General features: G+C 47.7%; 1 protein-coding gene across 1 annotated transcript; it reads right to left on the bottom strand.

Moving 5' to 3' along the window:
- Nucleotides 1-7,081: 7,081 nt before the first annotated feature.
- LOC138567634 (hemoglobin subunit alpha-2-like) lies at nt 7,082-9,112 on the bottom strand. The gene is made up of 3 exons (XM_069646069.1): nt 8,957-9,112; nt 8,248-8,452; nt 7,082-7,336 (listed from the first exon to the last, which is right to left on the bottom strand). Exons 1-3 carry the CDS (start codon nt 9,052-9,054, stop codon nt 7,208-7,210), a joined length of 432 nt encoding a protein of 143 aa, XP_069502170.1. The 5' UTR covers nt 9,055-9,112; the 3' UTR covers nt 7,082-7,207.
- Nucleotides 9,113-10,851: the final 1,739 nt, after the last annotated feature.

Raw genomic sequence — 10,851 nt, 5'->3', positions numbered from 1 at the left:
GTCAACCCACCCTACACATACCCTCTATAGCCCCACCCTCCCTACCCCCACTCTCTCTACTCCTACCCACCCTATCCACAGTCTCTCTACCTTCACCCACCCTACACATGCCCTCTCTACCCACACCCTCTCTACCCCCACCCACCCTATCTCCACCCTCTGTACCCCAACTACCTACCCTACCACCCACTCCCTCTACTCCTATCCAGCCTATCCCACACTATCTACCCCATCCACCCTAACCCCACCTTCTCTACCCACACCCTCTCCCCCAAACCACCCACCTGTCCTACCCCCAGTTTCTGAGCACCACCCACCCTACCCCCACTTTCTCCTCCCCCAGCCACCCTAACCCCACTCTCTCTACCCAAATACCCCAACACCCACCCTACCCCACTCTATGGACCCCTACCCACCTACCCAACCCCCACTATCTCTACCCCTACAACCTATGCTTTCCCCACTCTCTCTACCACCTACCACCACTCTCTATCCCACCCTTTCTACCCCACCCACCAACCCTATCCCCAACCGCTCTACCCCAACCACTGACATCACCCCCACTCTCTCTACCCACACCCACCCTATCCCCACTCTCTCTGACCCCACCTGCACTACCCCACCCTCTTTACCCACACCCTTGATAACACAACCCACCTGACCCCCACTCTCAAATCCATCTACCTACCCTACCTCCTCTCTCCCTACCCCCACCAACCCTAACCCCACTCTCTTCACCCCACCCACATAACCACCCTACCCCCACTCTCTTTACCACCCCCAACCCACCCTCTCCTGTGCTCTCTACTGACACCCACTCACCCTGCCCCCTTTCTCTCTACCCAACAACCATACCACCACTCTCTATACACCAATCCACCCTACACCGATCCACCCCAACCCACCCTGCCCCCTTTGGCCATTAGATTCATCTGATTAACATATATGCGACTTATTTTTGTGTCTGGTTCTCTTAATCATCGGGGTCAGCTCGCAGACCTGGTAAAGCAATCCTTTCAGTTATCGATAATGTGTGACTTGAGATTCGTTACAATGTGCCAGGTCAACAGAGGGGTAGCCAGGATTGTCTAGCAAATGGGGCCTGATGCTAATGTAGTTGGGCCCACTGCACTGACAAACATATCTGTAAATACCCACACACTGCTGCTGAGTGGGCATTTACAGATTTTGGGTGGGCATTGCCCCTCGGGACCTACCCTGCACACGCCTCTGCAGGTCAACGGTAAAAAGCACAATTTCTTTTTTTTTAAATACATTTATTTATATTTTAAATACATAAGTAAATAGTAACAAGATATGAGATAAGAAAAATGAAATACAACAGTTTGTTACAAATGTAATAATACATCACATAAAAACAAAAGCCCCCACCGCCACAACAGAAAAAGAGAAGAAAAAAAAGAAGAAAAAAAGGGGATTGGGGGTTCGAACAAATTATAACAAATCGTTAAACTTTCCCCAAATTCTATCATACACAGTCAACTTATTCTTCAGTTTATAGTTAATCTATTCCATTTTTGAAAGTGTGTGCATCTCCTCCACCCATTCGTCAAACAAAGGAGCGATACTCGTCTTCCACCCTCGGAGAATCAATCGTTTGCCCACAATCGAACCCCTGAAAATCAGTTTCTTCTGGCCAGTACTGAGTTCATCTAATTCAAAGTCATCTCCCAATATCACTGTTTTGAAGTCCAAGTTCAGATCCAGATCTAAAATCTTCACAAAAGCTTTGCACACATCAGTCCAAAAATCATGAACACGAATACAACTCCATAGGATGTGTTGCAAGGTACCGATTTCTTGTAAGCAGCCCCAACAATCATCACTGTTAGAAAGACCTCTTTTTTAAAAATCTTTCTGGGCACCAATAAACTCTGTTTACAATTTTTATTTAACGAGATCTCTCACCCAAATTAACCCGAACAGAGTAATATTTTTGCAAATATCTTGCCAAAGCTCCTGCGAGATATCAAGATCAATCCTTCTGCTCCATTCCTCCCTTAATTGGTCATTACCTTTAAAATGTGTCACCATCATTTTATACAATCGTCTTGCAAGCTCAACCTCACTCTTCTTTGGATGAGCAAGAAAGATGTCCAAATCCACAGTACTAGTCCATTCAACCTCCCCCACTGACTTTTTCAATCGCCTGTAGGGGGAATCAGATAAATTCTCAACATCCCACTTATGCCTAACCTCATTCGCCATCATCCAACGACCATCTATACCCAGATCACACATTTTGTAATACCACAGAGAAACCAGTCAGGCCAAAAAAGTGTATTGGAATTATCTCTGATCTTTGGATTCAACCAAATGGATGCCCTTTGGCATTTAAACGCATCTGTGCCCATTCGCTCTAACAGCTCACACCATACAGTACGTAAATATCCTGTCACAATAGATTTACTGCCACAATCTTTTGAATTTGTAGATAGTAAAGCTTCAGGACCAAGAGGACCAAAGGCACTAGATTCTGCAACAGCCCAAGTATCTGGAACTTCATGTAGGAATGGAATAAAAAATGGTGCAAAAAAGGCAAAGTGATATGTCTTAAAATTAGGCACCCCTAATCCCCCTTGATCTATTGGAAGTTGTAATTTCCAGATTTTAAGCCTAGGAGGCTTCCTGTCCCACAGGAATTCCTGAATAATACAATCTAAGTCTTGCCAGTATTGATTTTTAATTTTTAGAGGAATCATACCAGTAATATAATTTATTTCTGGAGCTAAATTCATTTTAAGGGCGTTGACCTTGCCCCACATTGACAGGTTAAGAAGTGACCACCTTTCCAAATCCATTTTACAATCACTGCAGACCACACGCATATTCTCTTCTACCAAATTAGAAACCGAAGGCATCAACCAAATGCCTAAATAGCGTAATTTGACATCACCCCATCTAAAACCCAAGCCAGTGACTAGAGTTTTATCACATCTGATAGTAAGTGACATGACCTCTGACTTAAGGCAATTAACTTTGTAACCTGAAGTAATCTGAAAGTTGGTTAAAATCTGCATTAGGCATGATAGAGAAAAGCGCAATTTCTTTGTTTATCCTTGGTAACTGAGTCGTTGGTAGAGTTAATAGAAGGGCAGATATTCACCAACAGGACAGTGGTGGGGGGGACAAAAGGGGCGGTTGCCCCCCTGATTTCAACCCTGGTGCCTGGTCCCCCGTGCACCTCCCTTTGGGGCTGGCTTCCGCAGGGCGGAAGGCGCTCCATTTGGAGAGTCGGTCCGACGAGAAGTTGCACAATGCAAATGCATTAAACAAAATGTTTAACTCGGCACACTAAGACGTGCTGTGGCGCGTTACTGCGGCAGCCCTTGCCTTGGCCCGGGACGATTGTTTTGAGTTACTTTCACTTTGGTTCTGAAGATCGCACTTTGCGCCAGATGCGGAAAACGGAAAGGTGCCCTCCCCTTCCCCATGCCAGCTAACACACACCTTTTTGCCAGTTAGTTTCGGCCTAGGCAGGCCAACTGCAGACTCCATGTGCGCCAGATTGGGGGGGGGGGGGGGGACGGAAAGAAGATGACAAGCAGGTGTACATGACAACGGTGGGTCCCAGATCCCTGGGACCAACCCACATCCCCTCTCTACCCACACTCTCTCTACCCCACCCACCCTATCCCACTCTTTCTACCCCAACTACCTACCCTACCCTACCCCACACTCTCTACCCCAGCCACCCTAGCCCCACTCTCTCTACCCAAACACTCCCCCACCGATCCATCCTATCCCCACTCTATGGACTCCTACCCACCTACCCAACCCCCACTATCTCTACCCCTGCAACCCATGCTTTCCCCACTCTCTCTACCACCTCTCACCCACCCAATCTCCATTCTCTCTACCTCCACATGCCCTACACATACCCTCTCTACTTCCACCCTCCATACTGCCACTTACCAACCTACTCCCACCCTCTCTACCCCAACCTACCCTACCCCCACTCTCTCTACCCTGCCAACCCACACTATCCCTAGCCTCTCTACATCCACCCACCCTACACATGCCCTCTCTGCCCCCACCTACCCTATCCCCACTCTCTCTACCAAAACTACCTACCCTACCCCCACTCTTTCTGCTCCCACCCACCCTACCGCCACTCTCTCTATCCCACCCTTTCTACCCCACCCGCCAACCCTATCCTCACTCGCTCTACCCCAACCACTGACATCACCCCACTCTCTCTACCACACCCACCCACACTAGCCCACCCTCTTTACCCACACCCTTAAAAAACCCACCCACCTGACCCCCACTCTCGAATTCACCTACCTACCCTACCTCCTCTCTCCCTACCCCCACCAACCTTAACCCCACTCTCTCTACCCCACCCACATACCCATCCTACCACCATTCTACCAACCCACCCTCTCCTGCGCTCTCTACTGAGACCCACTCACCCTGCCCCCTTTCTCTCTACCCCACATACCTACCACCACTCTCTATACCCCGACCCGCCCTGGCCGGGTGCAATACTGTCTTATTTATGCTCACTCTTTGCTTATATCACCTCACTATATTACTAACCAGCATGCATTTGTGGACCTCTCTGCACGCACACACGCACGCACCCTGCTCCCTAGCGTGTTAGTGTATTCTACGGTCGGTACACATCATTCAGGCACCTATAAAACAAGGCGCTATTTCTGAAGCTGCTTATGTACTATCAGAGGCCTGTTCACATCCCGCTGGGATATAATGACAGCGAGTTACGGAAATCAGCCGGGGCTTTCCTCCTTAGGAAAGCAGCTTTATTCTGGGGGTAAATCTGTGTTTAGAGGTCGGGATCCTCGCGGGGTGACCAAGGGGCACACAGGCTCCCCCCGAGGATAATTGCCGATATAAATGAGGGCTCGGCAGGGGCCGGGACTTCTATACTGGGGTGTTTATGCTCCTGCAATCTACTCTATGTGGCCACCAGATCATACCCCCAAACTCAATCTCCCACATATTATGAATTGGCACCATTGCCTTCAGAGGTACCACCAGGAAAGGGTGTGGGCAGGGGGCAAAACACCTGGGGCAAGAAAATTGTTGGGGGGGGGGTTGATCTGAGTGATAAACAAGAGCCCCCACCCCGCTACCTGCGAATCATATCCAGGGGTTCTTGTGACTAGTAGCATGAAGTCTGGGCGCCCCAATAAGGCCTCAGGCTGGACCCTGTGCAAAGTAAGGGGTGTAAAGGAGATCCTTATGAGGGCAGCCCAATATCACTTAGAAACAGGGTCACAAAAGAGATCCATAGATCCAGCAACAAAGGGATCCACTGCCAGGTCCACGATCAAGCGTGTATCTGTAACTATCCCAAGATAAAAATGCAAATAGCACTAATAATCCTGGAATAATGGGCAGTGGGTAACATGTGACCTACACACAGCACATGGCGACAGCACAAGAAAACACAGCGACCAATGAACACAGGATATAAATGCCACATAAAATAGAGGAAGGGCTGTCAATGGCCCAGTCTGGAGGCGCCAGAAAATACCAAACCACGCGGAAGTGCTGAGCTCCCACTCAAACCTGTGGGTGAATTATAGGATGTTTTTATATAGCACCTGTACCGCTGTAAATAATAGCTGTTACCATTACCCCATTTACCGGTAGCTGCCAGTAAAGGATAAAATGCTGAGTCCATCCTGCCACGAGACTCGCCTGTCATCATGAGCTGAACAAGTGCTTCACTCACTGAGCTGTAGGTTCAGCTGTCAGCGTCTCCAATGAGAAGCCCCAATGGGATCAGACCATACATTGCAAGGATCAAACCTCCAAAGACCAGTGACTTGTTCTTGTTTGCCGTGCTGATGGATGAATTCACATCTCTAGATTTCATTGTCACAATGAAATTACATTCTCATTGGACGTTCCCTCCCTAACAAGCGTGTGGTGTGTAACCGATCATAGATGTGGCTTGTAGTGTAAAGATTTATAAATTAAATATATACTGGGTCAACAGTTCCTAGTGATACCCACAAAATTAAGCAAATTGTAGTGCCACTTCGCCCCCCTGGCTGCGCCACTGCCTCAGGATGTATCCTGGGAAGGTGCGCCTTTAGCCAGGACCTCTTCACCTTCTCAAACAAGCCCGAAATTCGGGAGAGGTGCAGCCTGTGCAGAGGCCGCTACCAACTCGGTGAGCCAGCACAGCTAGCATTGGGGGGGAGAGATGCATGCAGGGAAAAAGAATACCTAGAAGGCACTGGTGTCTCTGGACGTCGGGTCTCCCGTGAACAAAAGGCAATCGCATCTCTGATGAGGACTCGTGGGTGAAAATGTCGCATTAACAAAATAGGGACAGTCAAATAGCAGGGCACTTGTGGTAGAATGTCGGGATGACACTTCCAGTCCTCCAGTGCACAGAGTAGTTAGGGTGTGGTGGATCCAGTGACATGTGTCACATTGATGTAGAATGCATCCCCGTATGCGCACATGGGCAACCCTTCTCCAGCATGGGGTTCTTAATCCGACCACAGCTCTCATGTTTTTCTAAATGAAAAGACTTCAGCATTGCACGATTTAGTCTGCATACGAGGTGAAATTGATATCATATATTCTCTAAGCACGGTTAATTATGGCGGCAAAGAGAATGTGTTTTCAAAGAGGTGCCCATGAGCACAAAACGAAGCTCAGGGGTGGTGGTGGGGGGGGGGGGGGGGTTAGAAACCAGGGCCTCTTGTTTAAGTGACTTCCCTTTGAGTGCAGGACTCCCTTCTCCTTTCCTACTTCTTTCCGGTCACTAAATGTTTAAATGTATCTTGTAAACTTTGGGAGCAAGAGTGAAAGAGTAAACTGGAGGCCAGCTATATGGTGCTAAATGAGTGAACACGTGACTTCTCTTATATTGCAGCAATGGCAATCACTTGTATGTCCGCATTCTGGAACGTTAAGGGCTGTACTTGCGTTAAACACTGATTATGTTAAAAACAACAGAATGTTTTGGGGCACAAAATCGCCACGACATGACGTCAGTGGTTTCGTGAATGCCCAAGCACCCACCTTCCGCCCTCCCCGACTCACACGCAAATAAAGCAGTAACACGTTTCAGTATCTGTTCAGTAAACCAGCCAAAGCTGTATTTATTTCACAAATGTGGCATGTCTAGGTATGACGTTGTTTTTCTCTTTACATTTAAGATGGGGCAGTTGTCGGGCCCTCAACTCCGAGGTCAGTTTTAACGGTATTTGCTAATCAAACAACGCATCACTGTATGCAAGAACTTGTCCAAAGAGCGGTGGTTTGCAGGTGTGAAGAGCTGGGGCAGGTGCATGGCAAGGACTGCCAGGATATGATGATTAAGAAGCTGAAAGACAAAAGATAACAAAAATGGCATTACGTAGGCATATTGTGCCACATGGCAAACAGTGTGTCTCTACAGAGTTCACCTGCAACAGGGAGTGGCAGACTTGCCCAAAGGAGAGTGTGTATCATTTCGTTAGCACCAGCCCAGCAAGACGTTTCCCTGCACGCTGCCCTACTATAAACGAACAGCAGAGGCACTAACTCTACTGTATGCATCCAATCATATCCTTTGAAATCTTCGGTATAGGACAAGCAGACACAGATGGCAAAACCTTCCTCTTTGCCTCCGCTTTCTCCCTCCCCTCTCCTAAATATTACTGAATCTGCTTCTGGGCCACCCACCAATCTCGGTCCTTGGCCCAGCCACTCTCCCCTGCACTGCCTCCCTGGCAACCCCTGCACTGCAGGACTGTGTCTGTATATCCCTACAGCCCCCTTCCCAGCACTTGTCTACACTTACCTTGCACTTGCCACCAGCTGGCCCTTGTTCTTTATCTTGTATGCTAATAATGCTGTACTGCACTTTCCCCTCTCCCTTCCACTTTACCCCCCCCCCCTTCCCATGCACTTGCGCGATCTGAATGACACCTGGCCTAGTAAGATCGTTGTGTCTCCCCTGTTCTCCCCCCCCCCCCCTGGGGGTTTGGATTGTGTGTTGGAGGGGGTGTGGCGATGGGGTTTGTGGGGAGCGGGGGAAGGCAAGCAGGAAACACAGTTCCACTACTTCTTTTCGACACTTCGACCACTGCTTGAAACACTTACGTATAGGCGCGTTACAAATGCCATATCATATCGTATCCTGTCATATCAATGGACATGTTTAAGAAAACGGCAATCGAACAAATACAAAGTATAGCTGTCATGTGACATCCTGTCGTTGAATGTGAGGCTAAGCGAAGGGCAGGGACTTACAACAAAGTTTGCAGGATCCACCATGAGGTCATGGGCATGTTTGTCGATCAGCTTGCTGAGGGCAGCCTCAAGGTCGTCGATATGGGCGACGGCGTTAGTTAAGGCACTCATCACCTTCTTTCCGTGACTGTGCAGAAAGGCCGAGCCTTCGTTCAGGTCCTTGCCTGGAAAGTAGGTCTGAGTCTGGCAGTCGATCTTAAAACACCTGTGAAGAACACATTAAAAAAATGAATAGCACATGTTCAGTGAAGGTCCACATCAGCCAGATACACAAGATCAATGCTGTCGTGGTTATTTAGCAGCCCCATCCTTCTTACGGCCTAATGGAAGGAGGTGTGGTCAAGAAAGGACTTTGTGACTATGGCAAACAGGGGTTTTACGTGTAACTCCTGTCCTCTCCACTTGAATGAATGATTTGATCCAGAAATGCACTTCGTCTGTACAAGGCTCGCTTTACTCAGTTCCCTTCTAGTGACTCCCCCACATAGTCTGAAGGCAATAAATAAAAAATAAAATCACCCGACCTCTCTCCCCAGGTTATCAGTTACGTTACTTGGAACTAAATACATGTATTAATGCTTTTAAAGCATCTCGTTAAGGCTATGCGTTTTGCGACCGCAATTTGAAACTTGTACGGCTCCATTGATCAGAGCACGCACTTGCGTAAACAAACGACTAAGGAGAGTTCATGCTCCGGTGTGATCCTTACCTGTGTAACGCATCTGCGCCGAAAGCCTCCTCGTGGCCCTTCACATGGTCCCAGACCGCTTTCACGTTCGTCTTGTCCCCTGCCGAGAGCGGCACCATGGTTGCAGTGTGCTTGATAGCGTGATGGTGCAATACATCAACCGAAGCCTAGCGCTGCCCTGTTTATACCATTTCCAAAAGGGCGGGCCAAGATACGATTGGCCAAGCCCAGCCCCTGGAACCTAATTGGCTATCCGTTCACCAAGGAGCGCGCTCCTAAACAGAGCCCTCCCTCGCCCCTCGCGCCCCCTCCTGCCTAGTCACTGGATTATCTTCAACTGTACAGTGCAGCAGAAATTACGCCGTTTACTTGATTGTATACAATTGTTTACATTTGACTCTTTCCATAAATGTTCCAAGTTTCCCCCACTTGGATATATTAAGGCATCCGTTAGAACAATTAACCCGTTTTATGTTGTACGGACGCCATATTGTGACATTGAACTAAACATACCTAATTCCCAGCGTTGCCTTTGTGGCAATGGACTGTTGAAGATGAAGAAATTCATGTCAAAACAGCCCTTTCACTGAAGCAATGCATTGCGACCAATAAAATGCTGCAAAACTGTCAAAAGGGTCAGTAAGAAAAGCATGTATCATTGCATTGGACAAGCAGCGACACGACGCCTTTGGACACGCCTTCACACTAACAACGCATCCGAGCTGACAAGCATCTTTTCAAATATTGTACTTTAGAATATCAATTTAATCTAGGACGAAGCACCAACAGACAACCTTTGAAAAAAAAAACCCTGCAACACAGCTGCTGAAAAGGGGCAGCGCCTGCCGCAGAGACCCTCCTTACATTACCTGCACACGTCAATTCAATGTTATTATTGAGTTGGGTCATTTATAGAATGGTGCATATGCTGGAGTACCTGCGAATAAGTAACAATACTTGTACAGAGCTCTCTATACCAGAAAATACGACGATTAGTAACAGGGCACTGCAAGCGGCGGTGGTTGATTTGAGCCCCAAGTCACAGTTACATTCTTTTAGTTTCTTTTCTGTGCAATGGTTCGTTTGAGTCGTGCTGCACCTGATATGACTTTCTTGGGTTTATATACTGAAACAAAGAAGGCCAGCCACGGCTTGCAGGGGGCACTGGCTTTCATTAGACTGAAGGGAAAAGTCAATCAATCCGACCCAAGAAGGCTGGTGGCAGAATCGACGACGAAGGTTGGTTTATTGCATGGCAACATGGAAGTCAATGCTTGAGGAACACATGTGTCATACGAGCTCACCCTCGCTTCTTCATAGAGTCTTGTTGTCAGACGTACACAGCTCCTGCTTTCAAAATGCAAATTAACACTGTGCAGCAAGTAAACAGCACAGCAGTGTCATAATACCATGACTAGGTGAAACATGAATGCATCATTGAGTACCTACATACATGCGTGAGTGCTTTCACTGTGAACAGTTCATGCAGTATGTGAAATATACATTAGTTGAAACGCATGGGAAGTCACAGGGGTTGTGCTAACATCTAACATTTTCAACAAGTGCATGGGCGGCTACAATTTCCTTTGACCAACTGTTGTCAAGGCAACACCAATACATATACATAGAGATACTTACATACACACATCGATTTAAAAGGTCGAACTGCATCACGTGTCTACCTACCCTTAAATGGACACCTCAGACGTCACAATGTTCAAAATGACTAGTACTTGTGTGAATCGATTGCATACAGCTAGCTCCTGAAATCACTTCCGGCCCAATGTAAAGTGCAATGCATAAACATCCCAACTATGACGTGCTCAATCTAGACCCGTTTGACCACACAGAGGCCCCAAACAACTCTACATTGCTTTATCAGATTCAAACCAGAGGGCCTTTTGCTGTGCAATATG

Source organism: Ambystoma mexicanum, chromosome 2p (genome assembly GCF_040938575.1).
Source record: "Ambystoma mexicanum isolate Mex_15411 chromosome 2p, UKY_AmexF1_1, whole genome shotgun sequence".
Classification (NCBI taxonomy): domain Eukaryota; kingdom Metazoa; phylum Chordata; class Amphibia; order Caudata; family Ambystomatidae; genus Ambystoma; species Ambystoma mexicanum.
The sequence above is the reverse complement of the archived record's forward strand: the minus strand, read 5'-3'. Positions and strand labels throughout refer to the sequence as shown.